Source organism: Sebastes fasciatus, chromosome 23 (assembly GCF_043250625.1).
Source record: "Sebastes fasciatus isolate fSebFas1 chromosome 23, fSebFas1.pri, whole genome shotgun sequence".
Lineage (NCBI taxonomy): Eukaryota > Metazoa > Chordata > Actinopteri > Perciformes > Sebastidae > Sebastes > Sebastes fasciatus.
Window position 1 is genome coordinate 18,203,944 of NC_133817.1, and position 25,776 is coordinate 18,229,719.

General features: G+C 41.0%; 1 protein-coding gene across 4 annotated transcripts in view; it reads right to left on the bottom strand.

Annotated features, from left to right (window-relative positions):
* Positions 1-5,555: 5,555 nt before the first annotated feature.
* atxn7l1 (ataxin 7-like 1) overlaps positions 5,556-25,776 on the bottom strand; it is a 38,768-nt gene continuing 18,547 nt past the window's right edge. For 2 of the 4 annotated variants that reach the window (XM_074626236.1, XM_074626235.1), the window contains 11 exons: positions 24,395-24,508; positions 23,652-23,850; positions 23,088-23,527; positions 18,880-18,962; positions 16,016-16,272; positions 14,698-14,908; positions 13,800-13,921; positions 12,627-13,166; positions 12,070-12,280; positions 7,882-10,244; positions 5,556-7,830 (listed from right to left, as the gene is read on the bottom strand). In XM_074626236.1, the coding sequence (XP_074482337.1) occupies positions 10,227-10,244; positions 12,070-12,280; positions 12,627-13,166; positions 13,800-13,921; positions 14,698-14,908; positions 16,016-16,272; positions 18,880-18,962; positions 23,088-23,527; positions 23,652-23,850; positions 24,395-24,410 (2,097 nt within the window). In that variant the 5' untranslated portion in view covers positions 24,411-24,508 and the 3' untranslated portion in view covers positions 5,556-7,830; positions 7,882-10,226. The remainder of the gene's footprint in view (positions 7,831-7,881; positions 10,245-12,069; positions 12,281-12,626; positions 13,167-13,799; positions 13,922-14,697; positions 14,909-16,015; positions 16,273-18,879; positions 18,963-23,087; positions 23,528-23,651; positions 23,851-24,394; positions 24,509-25,776) is intronic. The other 2 variants (XM_074626234.1, XM_074626233.1) reach the window with 2 other exon arrangements.

A 25,776-nucleotide genomic window follows, 5' to 3' on the forward strand; every position in this document is an offset into this window, starting at 1 on the left:
TTGTCTGGAGAGCAGTAATAGATGGCAGCAGAGCCATCTGCACATGTAACCACAGCCACGGCTTCAGTGCCAAAGCAGGCCTCTATATTTCAAAATTTACACATACATTATCTCTATAAAAATGTCATAAAATTGTCCAACATGATAGTAAAAGGATACAATACATACAGTGTGTTTTAGGCTGGATCTTTTCCCCTTAAAAGAAAAATGATGTTTGGAAAGGGTGTAGGCATATGAGCGCCATCGTAGTGCGCTGTGCAGAAAAGAGATCATGAAAAAATAATGCAGCAGCTCCTTTTTTTTTGTGGAAAACTCGCGTAAAGTCCAGATGCAAACGTTGGTGCAATCTCTGGGGCTACATGTACACATCAAGGCTCCGACCCTCCTGACCATGCAGTGTTTTACGTTAGGGCCACACTTTCTTTTACTTTCATGTGGAGTTGAACTTTTCTTCCTGACAACTGAGAATCTGTTTCTTTCTGACCTTTGTCACATGCCATCTCCTTTTCTCAGGAAAGAGAATTACCATCAAGACTCACTTGAACTGCAGGACCTTATGAACAATTTGACTGTGAGTGTAATATCAATCAAATGGCTCACAGTCTGCAGCCAACAATTGCCATTTTTCACATGATCCCCAAGTTAAACTCTTACAAACATCAACATTTGGGTTGTTGAGAGACTGTGATCATTACATACATCTATTGGGCCTGTTTCAGGAAGGTTTACTGAGTTATCAGAGTAACTTCTTCGAGTAAAACCTGGACCGGTGCTCAGTAAAGTTATAACTCAGTAAAACTGTGTGATGAAAAAACCCTCAGGAGGCTTATGTCATTAAGGAACTGTATAGTTAAAAGCTGACACATGATGGCATGACAGTTTCTACGATCAGGCTAGGGCCAGGCAATATATCAATATTATATTATGAGACTTGATGTCGTCTTAGATTTGGATATCGTAATATGGCATATGTGATGTCTTTTCCTTGTTTTACATTTTTACAGTAAAGTGATGTAATTTTCTGAACTTATCAGACTGTTCTATTATTTGCCTTTGTCCACTTAGTCATTACTGATAATTATTTATCAAAAATCTTATTGTGTAAATATTTTGTAAAAGCACCAATGGTCAACCCTACAAGAACGTCGCAATATCGACATTGAGGCATTTGGTAAAAAATATTGTGATATTTGATTTTCTCCATATCGCCAAGCCCTATATCAGGCTACTGTACTATGTGGAGCAGATTAAACAGTGACATACAGTAAATCCACTGAGGTTCAATTGAAGATTTGAATCAGGATATACAGTATATTTGACAGATCTCTGATCAGCAGACTCAGGGATCTGGGGTCAGGGGTTGCTCTAAACAACTGTCTACAGATGTTCTGAAAATCACATTTTTATAAGGAAATTTAATCTTGTAAAATTTTTTAAAGTGAGATAGTGTAACTTCTGAAAGAAGAAATAACACAATCTTACACTTAGAAATGAAAAGTTGAATTCAAAAGCAATACGACGCAGCCTTACTCAACCATATAGACACAGAGCTTTTGCTGTTACAGCCTCACTGACCACTAGTTTTGGATAATGTTAGCTAGTGATAGTAAACTTAAAAGTCCAGTGTGTAGGATCTGGCAGTATCTAGCGATGAGTGTGTTTGTACTTGGGAAGTGAGTGGTGAACGTTATCGACTCCGGCCCAAGCAGGAAAAATTTACAGAGTTTAGCCTGTCCGTTCTGGGCTACTGTGGAAACATGGCGGTGCAACATGTCGGACTCCGTGAAGAGGACCCGCTCCCTATGTAGATATAAACGGCTCATTCTAAGGTAACGAAAACACAATGATTCCTATTTTCAGATGATTAAAAGAAAACATAGTTATTAATATTATATTCCACTTCTGCCAATAGATCTCCCTAAATGTTACACACTGGCCCTTTGAGGTAGATGTTGTTTAATCCGTCACTGCCTTTTTGACTCCTCTATATTTGTGGTTCTGTTACTCTACGTTTTAATACAATCATCGCATACATTTTCTTGTGGGGACAGTGGACGTTGTACAGCAAAAGTTAAAAAGTCTTACTTTAAAGTTTATTACAAATAGTGCGATAACGGGGGAATGTGAGAACAGCATTTCCCCATCTTTTTGTGGTCAGCTGCAATCTCGCCATGCTCATCGTGTTTCTTTTTTCAGTCTCTAGTCACCTCTCTGGGGGTCTACAGTCACATCTGACTCAGACTACAGGACAAATTCGCTGTCCCCCACAACAGATGCAAGAAGCACTTGCAAGAGCTGAACAGAAGACAATTCTCAGTCATCACTGATGGAAAAATGTTGGTAAAGATAAATAATGGCAGTTTGATGTTAAGAAATCTGGGTTTTTGAATCCACAGATAAAATATCAGGTTACTAGAACACATTATTTTTTATTTTACTGCATATTTATATACGCAATAATTTACCTCCATCATTCCAGGGATGATGATAAAGACTTGATGGACAAGACATTAGGAACGGCTAATTTATTTAAATAAAACTGGCAGATAAATCCAGATAAATGCTGTGCTCTCCTTCTGGATCAATCTAATGCGCACTAAACGTAGCAGACAGGAAATGAAGCCGGTTAATACGGCTCCATTTGCCTTGTAAATTTGGGCGAAACTATTTCCCAGGAAAAAAAATTCTCAAATCAACATTTACTTAATCAGTAAAATGATCAAAACCAGCCTCTGTTTTAAGGCTGATGTTAAATGTAATTGATTTTAGTTATAATGATCTGTGAGCTCTACCACAAGACACACACACATCTTGAGGTTTTTGATGTAGAATAGATGGCAGCAAAACTTTGGCACCGTCTGTAAATGAAGATGAACAGATGGAACGTGTTGCTAAAGTTTGGACGAGACAGTCGCTGTTCGGTATCTTAACAAAAAAATGCATTATTTAGATTTTTCCTGACCTCTTTTCATAAAGATTCACAGGTAAGGACAAGTAGTACAGTGTGATTACTGCCCGGGGTGTTCATTTCATTTTGCTGAATGACCGGTGAGAGCTCTTGGTCGCTTTCCACTGTAAACAATAACAACACCAAATCAGTGCTATAAAGAGATAAAGGCAGTAAAATGGCACCACAGAACAATCAGTGGTCCCCAGTACATTAGAAGAACATTATGAAATTGTGTCTATGTTGAAGTTGCATTATGAAAGAGTCACCAAAGGGAAAGTCCCTCACCATCTTCCATGGAGGTCAAAGGTCAGGGACAGCTACATCACCAATGAGGTCTGGTCGAGGTTTCGACATCATGCTCCAGGATGATGAATGTACACCAAGACGGAGGTCTGTGATTAAAAGGCTGTATTTCTAACTAATAAGCTGGTAGCTAATGAGCAGCGTTTAACGGTTGATAAAGGATGGAATAAAGAATTAGCTAAGCTCCCACTACGAGCACCGAGAGGGGCTCCCCATAGTTCGCTTGTTATGCACTTAATTATGTGCTGCACAAAATGTGTTTTTGGTTTCATTTCCTTGCCAACCTAGGTGATTTTCCTGCTGAGCTAGTGTCAAAAGAACCACTAGTGTTTTTGTGTTGTAAGCCTTTAGAGCTGGACTTCGACCTGGTAAGTCATCCTGCTGTGGAGAAGAAGCTCACAATCCAATATCCTCTATCTATGTTCAAGAGAGCTCTTTACCACTAAATCAAGATGGATCTGGTTAGATTAAACTGAAACATACATTAACAACATGTCATGTTTTAAACCAATAATGTCCACTGTATGTGTTGTCCAACACAACCTGACATTGATTAGTAGAAATTTAAAGGTGCAGTGTGTAGGATTTGGCAGCATCTAGTGGTGTGGTTGCAACCGACAGAATACCTCTCTGCTCACTCCTCCCTTTCCAAGACTACGCTAATGAGCCGCCGAGTGTAAAACCGTGGTAGCGCCGTACGCTCAGAGAACATCCTTACCATAATAACGCCACTTTAGTAGTAACGGAAGCCAGACGACGACTAGTGGTACCACGGTTTTGCACTCTGTGGCTCGCGGTACCGCAGTTTCACAAGCGTGTCGGAGAACTACGGTGGCCTTCAGGTAACGTTAAAACGCAAAAGGCTCTCTCTAGAACCAGTGTTTGGTTTGTCCGTTCTGGGCTACGGTAGCAACATGGCGGATTGCGTGAGCATGACCCGCTCCCTGGTTGAGTCCGAAATTCCATACTAACATGCTATTTAGTACGCCAAAACAATATGTGAAATATTTTAGCACGTCCGAAAGCTTAGTATGGAGTCAAGAATACGCAAATTGCATACTATTTCCGGTGAAATATTACAGCTGGAAACTAAGGCGGCATTAATATCCCACAATGCAACGCGGCAGGGATGACAACGTTCATAACAGACGTTGACGGGCAGCTCTGTAACATCAATAACGCTTCAATTGAACTGTAAGCATAAGATTTCACTTTGCTAGGCGTAAAATATATTTTTAATTAATTCAGACTATGATTCTCACCAACCGTCGTTTTGGTCACATGAGGTTGGCACGGGTTACCATGGTTACACGTCTCCAACCGGCAAGGAGGCTCTCAGGAAGTGACGACGTAAATTACAGTTCAGTGCATCCGAAAACATACATACTACTGTTTATTCACACAAAAGTATGTTGAACGATAGTACACCTAGTGAGTATGCAGTGCATCGTACGCAATTTCGGACCAAGCCCCATGTAGCAATGAAGGGCTCATTCTAAGCTAACGAAAACTCAACAATTCTTTCTTTCATGTGATTATACACTAATGTAAACATAGTTATGAATATTATATTCCATTTCTGCAAATAGATCCCCTGAAATGTTACACACTGTTCCTTTAAATGTATGTGATAACTGTCTTACCATAAGAAGCTAAATGCTAATGTCAGATTGGAGTCCTGGCTATAAACCAAAGTATTGGACAAACTGAAATTTTGACCTGTTGATGGTGCTACATAAAAAATCAGGGGATTATGAAATTATTAGGATTAATCAACTGGGGACCGTGAATATCTGTAGCAAATGTTATTACAAACCATCCAATAATTGTCGAGCTATTTCACGAAAAGTCAATAATGTCAACCTGCTGGTGGCACTAGTCAGTCGGATTGATCCTCTTCATCCAATAGTTGTAGAGATTCTTCAGTCTGGACCAATGTCATGGACTGATCGACGCCACCATCACTGGAGCCACGACGCTGGGAAAATAAATCATGACAACAAACGAAGCTGACAGGGCTCAGCACAGTTCAGTGTTTTCAATAATGAAAATGGCAACTACAGATGCATCTGGTAAAAATTTAAGCACAAAATACATAATTGAAGCTCCTTTGTTGAACACTGACAGCCACAGAAGACTCATTTGCTCCAACAAAACACAAAAATATCACGTGAGACATCAGTGATCATGACTCCCCCTTACATAGAAAACACTCCAAATATGCAAAACAAACAATCACCAGTGGGACTTTCCTTCCAAAAATTCAAACGCTGCATCGTTGATTTACAAATAACACGACATCCACTTTCAATCATTTAATAAAAGCTTGGATATAAGACCATTTTTTTGTACAGCAAGTGTTCGGTTGTTTCGAAATCCGGGAAATCCATTTTCTGATCCAACTGCAGTGAGAGTGAACAAAACGGCGACTCTTACAAAGGCATTTTTCAGACATTCGACACAGTTCGGATCAGACACGACAAACAACAACGGCGCCAACTTCGCCGAGAATATACTCTTCTTCTTTTGCTGTAGTTGCCAGAAACACTTTTACAAAATATATAGATATAGATTTTTTTTTTTTTTAATATCTCAAATATTTATATAAATAGAAGTTGATTAAAGATCTGGGCATTATGACAAAGTGCAAAATAAAAAAGGAAAAGGGGGGAGGCTTTTTTAAAAAAAAACTGTTAATACCTCCATAAAATTCAACAGCAACAATAATATACTCTGAAATTCATGAACTTTGTCTTAATTTTAGCTGCAACAGACTGTAACTTCCCCTTTCTATTACTATAAACAGTAAGTCAGGGTGGGACTTCCCTAAAAACATCTCGGTGATAAGATCGTCATCTTTGATCTGTAGATACTAAGTGGAAACATCTTTTAATTCCCACCTGAACCATGGTTTTCAGCCATTAAACCAACATATACTACCTATATACTAGTACATCTGTTGGTATGTTGCGTTAAACAGAGAAAATGTATACTGTTATTGCAGGCTTGGTAACTGTACACCGCGAGTACCCGCATAAACCATGTGTATCTAGAGTGAAATAAAAGACCACCGGGCCGGTAAACCGATCTAAGAGTACTTAGACGATCTCACACACACACGCTGATGAATAAAGTGTCATCATGGGAAGCACTTGGGAAAAGCATAACAGGAATACAGCTGATTATGTACAATCCATTCATCATTAGTGCTTTTGAGACAAAAAAAACAAAATAACAAAAGTTATTTGAAGCAGCTGGCGAGTACCGAGTGGGAGCGTCGCTCACAGCTTCACGCTGCTATTAAGCCAATCAAAATGCTCTCAGTTACTTTGGCTTCATCAGCAACACCAGATGAATCGACAAGGTACTATTCAGACATTTTAAAAGTTTTTTTTTAACCATATTATGGCATCCATAATACCACTTTTAGCCAAGGAAATCACTTCACATTCCCAGTTTTTTACATTTTTCCTGCACCTATACAGTATAACCATGTTTGTGCCACTTTGGACAGACAGTTTTGGTAGTGAGCTGCTGTAGAAAATATATGCACTTGTTTTGCACACCTGATGCTGTACGTATAGGTATTTAAAAAGACATTAAAAGGCTCACAGGAATGGCTCCGCTGCATTTCCAGTGTGCAGTGAGCCACTAGAGAAGACATGGTACCGAGCTTGATGGGTGCAGCTGAGAAGTAATTGAAAGCATTTTGACCTGGCTTTGATTTTTTTTTTTTTTACATACACAACAACCACGCACTGAGACTAAGACCGATCGGTCCTGGAAGATAAAGACAGTTTAAAAATAGAGCTATAGTTTTTGAACATTGGAAGAAGTATGAAAAAAGGGTGGAACCACAGGCAAACAGGAATGTGGGGCCCTTTGTATGAAAATACTAACCAAGGCCTGGTGTCGCAAAATCAACCTTTGTTCATTAGTAAGATACAAACTGTTGAACTATTTGTGAAAAAATACTGTTATACTGACATTTTGGAAAGTCAGTTTGACAGGGTGAATAAATGGTAGGAAAATGCATCAACGTACAACATAACTGAGAGTAAATGTTCATTATTAACCTTAGAAATAATAGACAAAAAAACAATCTTAACTCATGGTCCATTCCCTCCTCATGTGATGACACCTGAGCCATCTCCAGGGCAACGGAGTAAACTCCATCTGCTGATGAAGGCTCTAGTGATATCCCAATTTACAACTACATGCACACTATGCAGGTTCTGAGTATGTAGAGTGTTCACACTGGACAAGACAAAATTGAGTCGACTCAAAAGAAGTCAAAAGGCATGCCTAAAATTACAAAAATAAAATACTCTTGAGTGTGCTGTTGATGGACCTTTGTGGAAATGGAGGGGCTGGTTATTGATGCGCAAAAAAAAAAAAGGAGTACATCATTTACAGGTAGTGGCGAGACAGCTCCAGAAAGATCTAGCAAAACAAAAAGAAAAAAACACTAAAATTAAGATTTATAAAGTTTGGCTGACGTCTGTCGGTGCATATATTGTATCATTTACAGCACAGTATAAGGCGAGACACCCCAGGAAAAAACAGGAGATTTTGGGCTACATAACAAGTTTTCTTTCAGACTAGTGGAAAGAAAACATTCAAAATACACATTTAGGTGTTTATTTACTACACTTTTGTCTATTTGCATCTGTAGATTTCTCCTAAATTCACCAAAAGTGAAACATAACATTTCAGAAAACTTGTAATACAAAAACTATTCTCTTGATGTACTTAATCAACTGGGGAAGTTTCATGTTGATATCTATTAGGTACATTTTTTCCTATTAGTGTCTTGCAAAATGTATGGAATACATATCTTTAAAGGCTGTTTACTCAGACTCTGAACCAGAAATCTTCACTTCAGTAGCTCTTACATCCACCAAACTTTCCAGTTTCATTCCTATCTATATTCTGAAGGTTTATACAGAGGGGTTTGCTCATATATCATTCATAACCTGATTTATAAAACCTTTTATTCATTCATTTTATTTAAAAAAATGGTGAAAATGGATTTATTTTTATTTTATTTTGTTATGGCAGTATTTTCTGGTTTATAGAGTGATAAAAAGAGATATCCAAAATTCACCTCCGTAAAAAACATTTGACTCTAATACCTCAACAAAATGAAACAAGAATTTTGAACCTGGCTTAAACCCATTAATGTTCAAATTTTTGCTCTGGAAATGTATGCCAATTGGCACATATTTAAAATGATATTGCCTAATTTGCATATTCAAACATAAAATTTCAGAAAATGTGTAAAAAAACAAAACAGTTGTCTTAATTGAAGTAATCAACTGGGGAAGTTTCACGGTGATATCTATTAGTTTTATCCTATTCACCTGTAGTGTCTCTCCTTAATGGTTAGTAAATAGTACATACAGTGTACAATTAGTAACTTTGATGGAATTGGGACACGGCTTCTTTTCATGAGTGTACCTTGAGTTAAGATATTTTTTGTCAGACTTAGTTAGAAAAATAAAATACTTTTTAGAATTGACCACAGGTTGTTATCTGTCTGCACAGCGAAATAGAAACAACATACACAGCTGCCACAGTCAGAGTTTGTATTTGGCTGCGTGTTGAGTATTAATCTGTAGTAATATTAAAATCTTGCTAATGAACAAGTTCTTGAAGATTTTGAGAAACCAGGCCAATCTCTTCAATCCTCATTAAACACAGAGCTATAGATAGGAGGGCAAAATACTCCGTCTAGCTCATATTTAGTAAAAGGGGACAATTATTAATAAATACAAAAATAATAACAGATATGTACACATTTTTCAACAATATGATCTATCATAATACTTTCAACATTTCTTCAAAATACCATAAAAATGATTTTTTTGCTCAAAAAGTCTCTCAAACATCGAGGGTCAGTTAGAAAACATAAATTATTGTACAAAAAAAAAAAGATCCAACGCCGTGGTTAATCATTTCCTTTTTGGATGCAAGTCCTGACACACAGACAGGAGTTTGTGTTTCTTGCAACATTTGAAAACCAGAACGAAAGAAAAAAAACAATTCTTCAAATAAAATGTCTTCCTATATTGAAATACAATGCATTGACGCGGCATCGTTGGTAACGCGTTTTTTTCTTCCCTTGTGTGAACAGGTCCTTGTGTGGCACTGCTGGAGGCTGCTCTGGAGTCGGTGAAGAAGGGAGCGAGGGGGGAAGCGAGGGCAGTAAGTGCACTTTGAACACAGGCATGCTGGGATGGATGGGGGGGGGGGAGAATTGTACAGACAAAGTTGTTTGATACAAAGAGTAGTAAAGAAAGATGGAGAGAAATAAAGAAAGAGAGGAAAAAGCTGGCTAAAACCCAACTAAAGCTGCTGTTGTCTCTTCAATCTTTGAGGAAGAGGAGAAGCTAAAATCAAGAGAAAGACAGAAAAAGGATTTAAGGGGGGGCAGTTGAGGTGGCATAGATGAAGGCTGAGTCCTACAGTAGTTGTGTCAGTAGGTCCTTCAACCATCTAACTCCCAAAAACAATCACAGACCTCTTTTGTCGTCAGCTGACTGGACACGGCAACCAGGAAAGTGTCTCCCCAACAGTTGAACAGTGGTGGTATTATTAACAATGCCTCAAAAAGAGGCAAATTCCCTTTTCAGAGGATGAGTTTTTTTTGGATTCCGCTGTCTTGTTCTGAAAAGGCCGCGAACCGCAGCGATGCACGGCAGCTTCTCCATCACAGCGATCCGTAATTAGAAGGTGGAGAGTGGAAGTTAACTGCCAGCCGGTCTCGACTGTGGGCAAAGACTCCAGAGCCCCGGTGTCACAGCGGGGGTGAGCTGAACTGTCATTGGATGAATGAGGGGGGGGGGGTGACATCGCCGAGATGAAGCAGTCTGATTGGTGCTGTCAGCGGAAGAGTGGTGAGGTCAAAGGTCACAAACGGTGGTGGTCTGCACAGCTGCCCAACATTCTGTCCATGAAACAGGTTTCTCTGTCAGTGATGCAACTTGGCCTGCAGGGAGACGGAGACTTTCATTTATTATCGGTGGCTTTACTGTGTTGCAAAATGACTTCTAACATTTTTGAAAAATATACAGAAACGTTCAACAAATTTCACATGCCTTTAAACTGCCTTTTCCCACCTGACCTGTGCATTTACACAAACTATTCATATTAGGGCTGTCCCTTTTTATTAAAAATCTGAAATATCGGAACACATGTCACAACAACAAATGTTGCTGGGGTCACCTGTGAGTTGGGCTTCATGGGTTGTGTTCAAAATAAATCTCAAGAAATTACATGTTAGTTCTCACTCATTCAAGCTTGATTTGCATCCCTAAAGCGTGGGAATGTGTATTGTGTTGTTTCATGTTGTGACTCACTTTGCTTTGTTGGTTTCAGATTTTGGGTAACTGAAAATGAATGGTTTTGGTTTTCTGAGAGAGCTGACTGATTTGTTTTGTTTTGTTGTTCTGCAATTTTAGCGTTGTATCTTTTATAACCTAGACAGCTGACAGTTTAACGAGGCTAAGAGTCGACAGCCACGCCAGCAGCAATGTGAACACGGTTCCTACATCTTTTCCTAAGTCAAATTCAAGCACTTTTCAAGCTTTTCCAGCATCTTACAGCTGTGGTAAATTGCATATTTATATACAGTACATACTATATATGCAGTATGTTGAGTATTTCACTTCTTCATCACATTATATCAGATGTGCTATAAACAACCATAATTAAGTTTCGTTATAGCTTTCTACAGAAGGGTGGGGAATTAAAGGAAAACACAACAAAGTGTAACGTTTCACATTGTGTCTCCTGTTTGTTAGTAGACTTGGCGTCCTATATAACCTGGCTGAGCCAATATAAAACAATCACTAGACAAATAACTTCAATTTCAATAACATCTTAACTGAAAGTGTGCAAAATAAGGGAACATTAGTCTTCAGCTCCTTGACCCTTTTTCAATAAGATGTATACAAAATATTGTGCAAATCAGAGTAAAATCTATGAAGCTTCCAACAGGAGTAAACATGAAGTTATACAGACTGACAGGTGACTTGTTGATTGGACAGTTTTGGCGATTGTCATCCTGCATCATCAGAACCCACAAGGGGAAATGAAATTCCGGTGACTAACAGAAGTTTAAGCAGCACTTTATTGCTTCTAATGTTTTTTATATGCTTTGATTAAAAACTAATTATAAGCATTATTAGTATTATTAGACTGAAAATTGGCCGCGTGTTATGATGAATAATGGTAGAGACAGGACAGTAGAAAAGCCCCGCACGGACACGCGCATGAGGCCTATTACTGTGGGATTGCTGTCACACGCTTTCTAATGGAGTTAATGAACTGAGAAAGTACACGGAGTCAGCTAGAAGCACAGCAGTTTTCACAGCTTTTGACCTATTAATCAGGGAAAATACATGCTGACGTGCTCATATCCGTGGCCTCATATAGATCAATAAGATCGCCTCCTGAACAGACTTCCTAATCAGCAGATGGATTTATTGGTAGTTTAGCTTTTGAAATCATGCTAAAGTCACATGTCTGCTATCATTAAATCCTGTGGTCGGTTTGTTTGTTTTCACACCCCAAACGAACTGCACCGGAGTGTGCTTTTCAGGCGGTCTTGTTTCAGTTGTTTGGTCCGCACCAAGGTTCGATTGACAGCTTTCACACTAGCCCCAAAGAACCGTACTAACCGGGAAAACAGACCTGAGTTTGTTTTAACCGAACCAAACTTGTTCAGTTGACTATAAGGTCAGTTTGACAATTCAGAATTGAGCACACCAAATTACACTCATGGATGTTCCTAGAGAGACAGTAACACCTACCTGTCTCGGGGACTCGGGTCCCAAAGCCAGTATTCCCACGCTGTCGCTCCCATTCCCAAAGATGCTCTCCAAACCGCCCGGCCTGCTCAGCTTGCTGGCCTTCCCTCTGTAAGAGCTGGGACTCCTCCTCTTCCTCCCCTCTGCTCCTCCCCCATAAGCCAAGGGTCCGGAGGGGGAGGCCAGGGGCATACTGGTCGTGCCAAGTTCGCGACTGGAGACCAGAGGAGGAGGCCATTAATGATATATATATAGTAAGCTCCAGTACAATTTTCACAGTACAGTCGGATCTATTTGGACTGCTATAAAATCATCACAGCGGATTTCACAGTGCTGTATATTTTAGAGGAAAGCTAAACACCTGTCATCACAGTCTTTGCACTGCTGGCACTGTCCTCTCTGTTTACACACCGCTCTCCTTTTAATAAATCACCCTCTCATGTGCTTCTCTGCATCATCTCTACTATGTGCCTGTATTGTGTTGTTTTTAGCCCTGACTTTTAAGATCTGGGGCTGATCGAATACATTTCTATGACTGTTTAAACTTTTAAACAGCCTACCTGTTCTGTGAGTTGTGGCTTTGAGACCCATCGGCTCTGGATAGCCAGTCCTGTCCGCCGCTCCAAAGCCCACTTGCCCCACGCCCAAGTCCCTTTTTCCTGGCTGGGTTCGCTGCCGTCCCCCCTGAACCTTGTAACGTTGGATGATAGCTGCTGCCGTTCCTCCTAAGATTATCCACAGTCGGAAACAAGGCAGAAGGAGAAAAGGATGAGGAGGAGGGGTAGGAAGAGTTTTTCCTCCTCTTAGATCCCGCTACCGAGTCCTCCGTGTCTTTGGATGGGCGGCCGGCTTTATGCGTGCCGTTACGGGCTTTACCCAGCGCGGAAACTGGGGCGGTAGGCTGCGGAGCGTCTCGAATGCTGAACACCCCCGCTGTGGATGCAGACTGAGGAAATGTGGCGGTGCAGGAGAGGGAGTTGGAGGGGGAGGAGAGGAGAGGAGAGGTGAAGGAGGTGGGAGAGGGAGTCTGTTGTGAAGTGACGGGGGAGGTACCGGAGGAGGAGAAGGAGAGGGGGCTCTCAGCAGCCACAGGCATCTTCCTAAAACAGGAGGAGGATAATTTAGAAGATAAGACATGCACCAATTACGCTGCTTCATTGCCGATATAGATTCAGAGTACTAAACCTCAAGTACTAATCGATATGTTGTATTTTACTGAACAATGGCTTTCTGTGTCTAGATGAATTGGGACATTTAGAATGATTTTCTTACATCTTAAACTTATTAGCTACTGTTGCTCCTCCCAGGATTTTATCTATATATATGATGAACACTCAGAAATTCCTTTACCAAACTTTTTACTTATGATTCCTTCAAAAGGGAAACTTTGCAGATTTTCAACCGGCTTTGTATCGTTGCAATGAACAATATTCGGCTTCCCTCCGTGTTGGAGGGAACCTTAAATGAACTGGTTTCTTATTTGATTACATTTACACATGACATGACACTAAATTGTATTTCTTTCCCTCATGAAACAGGTTAGCATACAAATCACTTTCTCTCATATTTACACCCGTTCATAGTGACAGTAAATCTGGTGAAATCAAATCCCAGTTAACCCTGAGTTTATACAGTAGCTTGGAAATAACTCCAATGTGTGTTGTGTGCATTTACACGTTGACTTCTATGTAAAAAAAAGCTTTACCTACTTCACCCAGAGTGTACGTTCTCACCTCCACATCTGTGCGTTAAGGTGTTTCTCCACCATGTTCTGGAGCGCCAGCCTCATCCGGTCCCATCGCCTGTCGAACACGTAGTGGCCCCGTCCCATGAGCCGGCGGCTGAATACGCAAAACTGGAGGGAGGAAGAAGAGGGAGGGTGAAGAGGATCGAGACAGAAGGGAGGTGAGGTGAGGCATGGAGAGAAAAAGGGAGAAGAGGAGAAGGCACGTGAGAAAAATGAGAAAAAGAACGGATGATCAAGAGAAATCAGACGTAAAAATACCAAATTAAGACTGACTGATAAAACAAGCAGCACTAAAATCTACTGGAGAACTTAACACTTAACAAGCTGTAAACCTGACCATCTCCTACGCTCGGACAATATTACTAAGTCAATGTCTCTTTTTAGTTTCTGACCATATGCGAGTTGGCAGCTCAAACTTTAATGTCACCGGTTTAGTGACAATATACACTATAATGTCATATTCAATTAAGACAGGAAATGACAGAGTCATGTATCCTTCCTGTGATCACCTTTTTGGTCTTGACCCAGATTCTGAACAACAGTTTCTATATTAATCCTCCTGTATGTCTTCAGGTGGGCAGTTTGGCAGGAACGAGTCAGTTTGTTAAACAGTGTTTTCTTTACACGTATTTAACTGCAGACAGCACAGGAATATAAATGTAAATGAGCGCTGTATATACAAAGCATTTGCCCATAACATCATGGACACTTTTTAAACTGCTCCATCGACATGCTGACATAAAAATTGCACACAACCCTCACCTTGTTTTGCACTGAAAGCATTCAATAAGAGCTACACCTGAGTCTGAACACCGACAAAACCAATTCCTCTAAATGGCATCTAAAATGTGTGTTAGTGCAGCATTAGTAATCACAGTATTTACCCCTAAAGGCTGTGGGTGGCGATTGGAGTAGTGAAAGGCAGGTCTGTCAGTGTCCTCGGGAGTCTCTGCGTCTCCCTCGTCACTGGAAAGTCGACCGCCGTCTCCTGCTGCCGCCACCAAACTGTGGGGAGACGGCTCTGGGTTAGGGGCCGGGGCGGGGGCCGGTGCTGGGGGCAGAGGACTGGAGGTGGAGGTGGTGGAGCCGGGAACCCTGGAGGGGGGGGGCATGGTAGAAATAAAGAGGGGTGAATAAAAGAAAAGAGAGGTGAGGGAGCAAGGGGAAAGAGACAGAAATAGAGAGAGGTAGACAGAGGGAAATGGAAATGAGGAGAGAAAATGTTGTGTTATTGAGAAGCAAAGAAGAGATTGGAAGAGAGAAGGAAGAAGGTGGTTAACCGAGAGGAAGTGATGGATGAAAACAGAGAAGCAAACAAGAAAACCTGTCATATCTGCACGAACACAGCAATCAATGTCATTTCTCAGGGTTTTGTACAGTGACAAAACCCCAAATAACTTCCTTTTTCCAAACACAGGATCATCTTCTGAATGGAAAGAGGAAATGAGTTTCTATTGTTTCTCCTTCTTATAGCGCTGTTGTTGTTTACAGCATCCCCTGGTGGGAAAAACATGAACAGACAAGGATTGCCCATCATCCATCTGTCCAGGCCCAATACAGTTCAACTCCAGTGATGTGGAAAAGTATTAAAAGTCCTATTTAAGTAAGAGTAAAAATAAATAGCTGTAAAAGTAAAAGTCTTAAATCACTGGGTACACTGTATCCAAAATAAATACGGAAATATAAATAATGCTTAGTAAATAAAAAGAGTTTTGTTCAGAAAGTGTTGCTTTTCCTTAAAAGAACAGATTACTACTAATACGAGATTAGTACTTGATTTAAAGAACGTAAAGAAATAGAATTATAAAAATACTAAATCATTTGGAAAACTAGTAAATTGTATAAAATAAGTAAATTGATGATAAATAATAAATAAATAGTTTTAATATTTTTAATTTTATAAGCAACTAAATATCTAATTGTGAAAATTAATAACCAATACTGGGGTTTAAATGCTACTAAATTTATAGCATTTAAATATTTTACGTACTATTTTTATGGATTTATGCGGTTTGAAATGTCCCTCTTTGTAAATAATTAGTTTTTCACCAAGGATACTTCTTCCCCTCATATTCTAGGAAGATTAATCACATGAGAGAGCATAATCTGACTGGACACGGATCTGATCGATCCTCGGCCTTTCTTTGCTTCCGTATACAGATGCACAGATGATACTGCGTGTGTGGGCGTCCACTGTCTTACCTGGGTATGTGTGCGTTGGCCAGCCGTAGCTTCAGCATGGACAGAGGTCGTCCGTTTGGGCAGTGAGGCTTGCTGGGACACGAGGTCTCTTGTGACGTGATGCTCTGGCTGCTGCCTTCCTTCCCTTCCTGCGATCCCTCCCTCTCCTTCTCCTTCGCTCCCTCGTTCACCTTCGCCCGCCCCTTGTGCTCGGCCAGGAGGACGTCGAAATGCTTCCTTCGGCCGGAGACGGCTCGGCGGTGGGTTAAGGAGTGAGTCTGTGGCAGCCAAAAACACACACAAAAAAAAAGGTTAATAGCAATTTCATGCTCGTCCCTCTGTGAGCTAATAAGCACTAACCGCTTAGAGATATTAGGTTATTTCCAGAGAGACTTTGAATTCTTCACATATCAATACTTTCATTAACAGAGTGGAGCTCATTCAGCAAGGGCTGATAGTTGCACTCCCAGGGGCTTGAATCACGGCTCTCTGGTTTCAGGAAAGTTTCCATAATCACTGCACCATGCTGCTGCCCACGTCACACCAGACTAACGTGGGTAAATACTGCCGGCGCATGGTGAGCCTGTCTACCCTTCCAACTACTTTGGAAGGTAACCAGCTATCAAACATTTGGTTTTCCAATAGTCCTCTAAAAAGGATGTGTGTGCGAGGCTGGTGAATACTGGTTTAAACAGCTGGTGTGGCTTTTGGAAGGAAACGTGTTTCCTGTACTCACTCAAAGAGGCTTCTTCAAATGCTGTAAGACGTGACAGGTGCATCTTATATACTCATAAATATCATGAATAACAAACTTTGATTGATTTAGCTGCCGCTTGAGGAAGACGTTAAACACATAATAAACCTGAGATCAAGCAGGACGACGGCAACAGAACCTGGAAGATCAGATGCACAAATTAATTGTACTTTATGAGTGTTTTATCTTTTATTTTCTCATTTAAAAATCATCACTAACTTTACACGAAACACCGCTTACCAGAGAGCATCAGTGATCATGAAAGTTTTCGGTTCCTCCTGCAGGTTTCTTAAGACTCTCTTAGCCTCCTGTGAGGCGGTAGGAAGTACTCCTTGATCTAAAATCATTTTTAAGAGCATCTTAAATAGGGCTACACAATTAATTGAAATTTTATGGAAATGTTTGAATAGTAGGAGGTGCAATATTTGTTAAAAGCAAAATGTGTGTCAAAATACCATTTTAAATTAAATATTGTGGTGCTGCAGAGATGTCCTGGCCTACACATCATCTTCTACAGACTTAAGAAAACACCTTTGTTTGTTACAGATCCTCGCAAAAATCACATCATAATCATTTTAATATGTTTTCACTGAAATGAAAATAATGATGTAAAAATGATCGTTCCCTCTAATATCGCAAATCATATTGCAGCCTTAATCTTAAATTAGAGTACCTTTGGGAAACACCCCTTAGGGCGCTTTTACAAGCCAACATTTAGTACATTTTAATTAAACTCTGGTGCGGTTCTTTTGGGCGGTTGTGAACGCAGTAATCGGACTCTGGTGCGAACCAAAACAACCGGTCCTAGACTGCTTGCGAGAGGTGGTCTCGGACCGTTTCCAAGTGAACCACAACGCAGGCTGCTTGTGTGGGCATTTGTTGAGATGAACACAGTTAAACGACGTTAACATGAGTGGGAGAGGACTGACCTGGACTTCTGCAGAAGTCCTATATATGCTTGACATCTGGGCCGAAGAGAACCTACAGAATATGCTAAATAAAGTCCACAAAAATAGTGAGGTTTATAAAGTCATTTGAGATAAACTAGAGGAGAAGGGATTTGTGTGCACTTTAGATCAGTGCTGAGTCAAAATGAAAAAAAAAACACAAAGACAGCAATATTTCAAAGTCTGCATAGAAGAGGCAGCTCTAGAGAGGAAAAAGGTTTGGACTGGGTTACTAAGATGGAGTTCACGGCCATCTCAACCTTAAGATGCTTTTTGGGAAACAGGGCAAGGGCTGCACAATATATCGTTTTCTTAATCGTCATCGCGATATCAACTTGTGCAATAAACACATCGCGAAAGACTACAATATTGCATTCAGGGATTTTTTTAATTAGTTGAAAGAGAGTATCAGTAAATGCAGCTATCATTCTCTTTTTATTTGTGTCTTTTGTGTTCAGTTCAATGTTTAAATTTGTTCAATAAAACTAAAAAATCTTTTTAATTTTTTTAATTCAACAAGCAATTTGTTGTATTGTAGTAGAATACTGAAAGCAGCAGGAAGGTAGAACTAAGGACACTTTAATATATGTTTATTTATGGCAAATAATATTGTTATCGCGATAGTCAACAACGTTATTCCATAGTACATATTTTCCTCAAATCGTGCAGCCCTAAACATGTCCCTTTCTTTAAAATGATGGTTGCCATTGGGACTACTAGTAGAAATGAAGACATAAAAAAAAAAGCTGAAAACACTCTCAGCCACTCCAAACAATATCAACGCACGAGCCTGATACATCTCTAATTACAAACCAGTTTGCAGTGATTACTTAAGCTAGGAGTAATTAAAGGGCAGTAAAACAGAATTTTACTGCTGAAAGATGTTGTAGCCTCATCCGACATCTATAATTACCTCATCAAGGGAAGTGTGGGCCCTGTAATGCCTCGGCACTGCTACCCCGGTATTAACAGAGAAAATGGGATGTGCAGACGTATCACGGAGACAGACGGGGCGGCAGACCGGGTCATGGCGTGTGATGACAGCGCAACCCTTCAATATTATTATTACTCTCATAAATAAACAAAGCTGCTTTCCTGGTCGGACAGGAAGCAGGAAGGAAGGTCAGAAACTATTATTGTCTACGCAGAAAATTACACACAGGTGGAGCGTTTGTGTGCGTTACCTTGCAGGTGAGAGACCGCGTGCAGGGCCGCTTAGTCTCTGGGTCCTGGACTCCACAGTGCTTGTTAGGATCAAACACTCTCCCTGTAACACATGTAAACACACACACACATATTAGATTGGCAATAAAGACCATCATTTAGTCATTTCCCTCCCTCTTTCAAGTATCAAATTTCCTGGGAGCCTCACAGTACAACGAGTATATTAATTTGTCTCCTTTGAGGAGGCAGTTTGTTCACTGACATTTGTCTATTCACATATTCCTTTGTTCATTCAATCATTCAGCTGTGCTATGAGGCTACTGTAGTCTAATAGTACTGTTCTGTGTGACATTATTAGCAGTGCTTCCAGTTTCAAACAGATACAGATCCCGCAAGCTGTGACAAATCATTCCTGACAGGACGTGCTGGCAGCCGGACAGGAGTCGACTGTGACTGACAGCCCAGGAAACCCTCTCCTGTTTTAATGAATAGAAATTGTACTTCGATGATGAAATGGAGTCATTAAAGACGGTGTCAGTTTGCAGCCAACGTCTCTGATGTTTATTTTAAAGAGCTCTTCTCGTAGAAAAATGTTTAGAAAAAGCCTCAGGAAAGAAAGAGCACTTGAGATTGATATGAAATATTCTTACAAAATGTTCTCAGTCATCTGCCAAACATGGAACACTTTGGGTTATTTCACAAGAGATACTTTTGTGTTTCATTTTTTCTCTGTGCTACTCTCTCTTGTTTGAAGTGTGCAGGATTCAGCAACATTTAAATCAGATGACAAACAGTTGGTGAGTAGTTTCACTTTTATCAAATCTGATCAAACCAAATCCACACTGTGCTAAAGAAGCAGATTAGCTGAGTATTTAAACTAGTAATAAATAAGAACTAATGGAGCTTTTTAAGATTTAAAAAGATTAAGAAAAACATCTGCTAATATAATTTCCCCTCACTTTATATTGAGTTGCAACCCGTCTGTGTAATGTTTATTGTGCAGTTATGTTATGTTTTGTCCACCAGCCATCACTCATAAAGGTTGTACCAGCCAGTATACAGTATATATGTCCCCCTCTCTTTGTCATCTAGTTGGTCTGAGTTGGTGGTTCAGATCAGTTTTGTTGAACTCTTTTACAGCACATTTAGTTTTGTATTGTTTTGGTAAATAAGAACTACCTGCTCAGTCCCTAAAATCCAAAAAGGCAGCAACAAGAGCGATTATAATGACAGCACATATTTTAAATAACTTCTCAGTTTAACCGTCATTTCAAACAATAATGCATCCACCGTGTTGTACAACAATGCACTGTGGTATGTAAGGTAGGTCAGAGTTGATCCAGGATGTAGCTCTGCCAAATGTTTACAAGTGACTTTTTGGGCAATTACTTTTGTGTTTTTAATAATATGCTCAAACCAGACCATTGTTTTAAACTTGTCGATTGTTATTGTTTGATTGCCATAAAGTAGTTGATTATTCTCATTGTTGATTAATCTGTCGATCATTTTCTCGATTAATCGATCAGTTGTTTGGTCTAAAAAATGTCAGAAAGTAGTGAAAAAGGTCGATCAGTGTTTCCCGAAGCCCATGATGATGTTCTCAAATGTCTTGTTTTGTCCACAACTCAAAGATATTCAGTTTACTGTCATAGAGGAGTAAAGAAACCAGAAAATATTCACATTTAAGAAGCTGGAATCAGAGTATTTTGACTTTTTTTGTCTTAAAAAATGACTCAAACTGATTAATCGGTTATCAAAAAGTTGCCGATTAATTTAATAGTTGACAACTAAGTGATTAATCGTTGTAGCTTTAGTTGACAAGTCCTTTCAGCTGGTGAACAAATAGCTAAAAAAGTTATAAAACAAAGTGAATTTTCTATTTACATACATAAAAACCTTCTAATACCACTCACTACTTGCAAATGTTTTACATCCTGGATCAAATGGTGAATGTTGAAACTAAGTTGAGCCATGGAGACCAAACTTCAGTGAATTTTCTATGCTGATAACAACAGCAAAAGCATTGCTCGGAAACACAGGGAGACCTTTGTAGTCCCACACAAACTGGCCGGCCAACAGCAACCTCCAGTCAGCAGGTTATCTTAAACAGTGTTGCTGTCAGAAGGCTGTAATCTAGTGCTGGCCTTTGCTATAATCCCTGTAATCTTTCTGTGCAGTATCAGACAGCTCCCATGCATACGGTTAGACGAACAAACACGCATGGACAACAACAAACATGCACTCAGACATAAACAAACTCACATGTTCACTCACAAGTTGACACAGACTTTAAAAGGAAGTTGACAGAGAGAGAGAGAGAGAGAGATAGAGAGAGAGAGAGAGAGAGAGAGAGAGAGAGAGAGAGAGAGAGAGAGAGAGAGAGAGAGAGAGAGAGAGAGGAAGATGGGTAGTGTGAACGCAGTCTAAAGGAAGACACTGATGAGAGGAAATCAAACAACAGAAAAAAAAAAGCAGAAGAACAAGATGAGTGAGAAACAAGACGATGATGAACAGAGAGAAAACACCAACAGCGAGGAGGAGACGAAAGTGTGCGAAAGAGAAAACAAACGAGGCCAGAGTATGAGTGTGCGAGAGAGAAACGAGGAGGTCGAGGCAGGAGGTGGAGAGTGAGAGGATGAGAAAATGTAGAGACGCAGGAGGTGGGGGAAATCTCTCAAGAAGACGAGCAGCTTTCTGGCAGCGGGAGCTTGTGAATTAGAGGGTGTAAATCAGAGGCTCGGAGCACAGCGAGACGCAGCACAAACCAAAAGAGAAATGAGGGAAGGAGAGGGAGCGCTGGATAGAGAATCATGACAACAACAACCAAGCATCCATCACAAATTTGACTTTATTGCTTTGCATTGTTTTTACCTCTCTTACTTTGAGATGACCACGAGTTTAACTTGTGTGCATCGACGTTAAGTTAAGAGGAAAAAAAAGTTGAGTTTGGAAGTTAGAATGAGAAAGAAAACAGCAGTAGATGGGAGAAAAAATAAGTGAGAAAGATAGTGAAAGTAGTGAGAGGATGGAGAAAAGCCTTTCACCCTTTCTAAAACACACACATTCTCACCCCACCACTGTCCTGTCTGCAGCCAAACACTCAGACTGGAAGCTTTCCAAACGATACTGAGATAAGAAATAGGGAGTTTGTGAGCTTTTTAAAGCATAGGCATGGAAAGCTTAAAGGGATAGTTTGTGTGTTTTGAAGTGGAGCTGTATCAGGTACTTATCCACGGTCAGTTTCTTACCTACAGTAGATGATGGTCGTCACGCCCCCCAGTTTGGAGAAGCAGACAGAACGTACCTCACAGAAGCAAAGCAATGTACTGCTGTGGACGGGGCCGGCAGCGAATCATATTTTTACACCTAAAAGAAAGACTCAACTAAAAAAACATCAATATCAGTTTAAATGTACACTATAGTTAGAATATTTTCGCTGGTTTACCTTGCCGTCAGACAGCCCTTTCCGACAAGGAACCGAAGCCGTTGTATCCATCTATGCTCTTGCCAAAGCCACCAGTCTCCATTGAAAAAAACTGAAATTTGACCTCGCAAAACACAGGAATTTCTGGTCTATCACACGATCCTCGTGTTCTGCGAGGTAAAATTAAGTTTTTTTCAATGGAGTCTGGTTGCTTTGGCGAGAGCATAGATAGCGGCTCCCCATCGGAAACATAGCCTGTGTAGCTGTCTGACAGCAAGGTAAACTATCTTAATATAGCGTACATTTAAACTGATATTGATTTTTTTAGGTGGGTCTTTCTTTTAGGTGGCTAAAATACTTTTTGATGCAGACCCCATCCACAGCAGTACATCGCTTTGCCACCGTACGGTAACTCCTGTCTGTTTCTCCAAACTGGGGGCGTGTCGACCGTCTTCTACTGTAGGTAATACACTGACTACCTCATACAACCCCACTTTAAAACACCCGAACTATCTCTTCAAGAGTTTAATTCAAGGAGCAAAGCCAGAAATATTGAACTCTACCAGCACAGGAATGTTTGTAGACTAAAAGTTACAGAATCTGTTTTGTGACTTATAGGTTGATGAATCAATATGACAAACCAGGCAGGAAAATGATTCAGTTATTAAATTTTTTCCACTTCTTCAGCGACATTTAGAACCCAATTGCATCCATGAGTCAGCCGAAGCTGCCAGAAAAACAAACAAACATGCATGCACAAGGAATTTCACCGGGATCAATACAGAAAAAAAATGTAGGCCTGACCTGAGAGTCTTTTTTGTGACCTGGAGGAAGTCTTAGTCCCGTTTTGGTGCTTCTTCTCCAATGGCGACGACGACGACGACGGCGGCGGCGGTAGAGCGCCAGATCTCTGAGAAGGGGAAGGCGACGGGGAGGGTTTCCGGTCCAGCGGGGAGGGAGAAGGTGTAGACGACAGCCGCCTGTCCAGCGGAGAGCGCGCCGGGCTGGGCCGCCCGTCCAGAGAGGATGGAGAGGTGGTGGGGCGCGGCGTGGACGGCCCGCCGGTGCCACGACCGTTCACGAGCTTCTCGCTGGACCGCTGGGAGGCCGGGGGAGTTAGGGACGGAGGTTTGAGGGAGGAGGGGGAGGGGGAGGAAGAGGCGGAGGTGAGGCGCACGTGTGATGCGGAGTCGGCGCGGCTGAGGCAGGGCATCTTCTCCAGGCTGACGACTGGAAGGGATACACTGCGGAGGGGAAGAGTGGAGTTAAAACACTAAATGTTTTGAGAGCAGCATTTGATGAAACTCCGACAGCTCCTAAAAATGACGTGGGTGAGTGTGAATATTAAAAAAAGAAGTATGCTCCCACCACGTCTTGTTCCGTGCCCCTTTTGGTGGGTAGACAGCGAGAGGCGCCTTGCTGAAGCGTGAGTGAGGGTAATCTTTAGGGACCCTGAAGGCCAGCGTGTCCCCAGGACCGGGAGCCACAGCGGGGGCCACTGCAGGCGCTTTGGGCTTCATGGGGACCAGGGGGCTCCTGGAGGGGGCGGGGGAGCCGTGGCGCTTCTCTGGAACAGGTCAAGACACAGAGAAAAAAGTGTTTAACACCTCAAGACACGCTCCTACTATCAAGATCATGCATTGCTAGTGGGTACTTTTTTGATCTGGGTACTTTTTTTGTTATCTGATTTGCATCCGATTAGCACCTCAGTGTAGTGTGGTGTTGTATTTACACCAACTTGGTTTTTTTTTTCTGCGGTGCTTAGGTGCCAGATGGCTGTGTTGTAACACAGGAGAGACAAATCGGTGCCAGATCCTTTCCACCAAAAAAATAGAAGCATTTACAAATCAATTTAGTGTACTTTTCTCTAATTAGCAACTTGCCTGACACCATCTGAAGTGTCCTTGTGTGATTAACTCCACCAATCTGTTATTATGTGCGCGGTTCAAACAGGAGCCAACAATTATAAATACATTTTTGACCCAGATCTGATCGGAATACACAAGTTAAAGGATGCTGAGACACAGAAAGAGAGGGGGATAAATCACAAGGTTGTGGGGTGGGAGGTGGGGGGACGGGGGAAGTAGGAGAGGAGAGGAGCTCAAACTTACGGTTTTTGCTATGCATGTCTTTGTGGGAGGAGGGTGGGGAGAGAATAAGGGGGTGTGGTCCAGGACTGTCTGTCTCTCTCTGACTGTCTCACAGGGAAACTACACCCCGGCTACCTGAATGAAAACAGAGGGGCGAACATGTCATAAAAAACAGAGAAAGGAGGAGGGCTGTGCACAAAGTAACACAGTGTAAAAGTATCTAAAATGATATGAAATGAGGTGTTATGTTATGTTCATAACATAGTTATTCTAATCTACCGGCTGCTTCAGGAGGTATATAAACAACATCTGCCGGATCTAGCAAGATTCAACTGTTAGTTTTGGGAAGGGACCGGCCCTTGTGGTTAGCTGAATTTCCTGTCTGATGATAAGATGCAAATCTAAAAACGGAGGAGAGCATTGACATGATGAAATCATTAATATTCACCTTGGAAACATGAACGCAATTACTTTTTGCAAATCCATGCACAATCATCAACAAAACAAAAGTATGCAACTGCACTTGTGTGCATAGCCACACATGCTCACAATTACAGATTAAACAGCAAATATACAAAACTCAAGTGTCCCGCAAACATGTTTTCTCAGGCCCTGCCTTAAAATACTTGACAGAGAGTGTGACATGTACAAGCCAAGGTCAAGCTAAAACAACAACTCCCTAACACAACTGTTCTCTCACATGCGCACACACACTGTGACAGACTAACAGAGTCAGATAAAATACCTGGATGTAACTCCAGTTCTATGACTATGTGTGTTACCCTCTAACAGGCTTTGCTACTGGTAAACACTGGAGGTGAAGGCTGATAGGGATGTGATAGGCTGGACCTGAATCTGTGCATACAGCAACTCAGGCCCAACTGCCACTGTGTGCTGCACACCTAACCACAGGCCTTTAAGTTTGAAACCTCACGTAACTTGAGTGTGTAAATCCCAACAGGACGGTGCTCCAACAGACGTTGCACCAAGCACATAAAACTAGACGTCACATCCCTGAGGTATGACAGCACAGAGGTAAAGATGGGAGACTGTGAAGAAGCCAGACAATGGGCCTCATGTAGGAAGCGATATAAGAACAAATTTCCTTTTATTTTTGTTCCCATACATGATTTGTTCTTAGTTTGTTAGTAATATGGCATGATGGTATTCAGAGCTTTGCGGCGTGGCGCAGCACGACATCACACTTCTGTTCTGTCTGTCTCCATCTCCCCCGTTTCAGTGCCCAGGACAGTGCCGCACTACTGTACACAGACGCACCTCTACACACAATAAACAACGATATCAGTCTGAGAATAACTAATAATAATAATGTTGAATATGAATAATGAATAATATTGTGGGATTATTCCTTATTTCATGTGCTATTTTGGGATTTATACCTA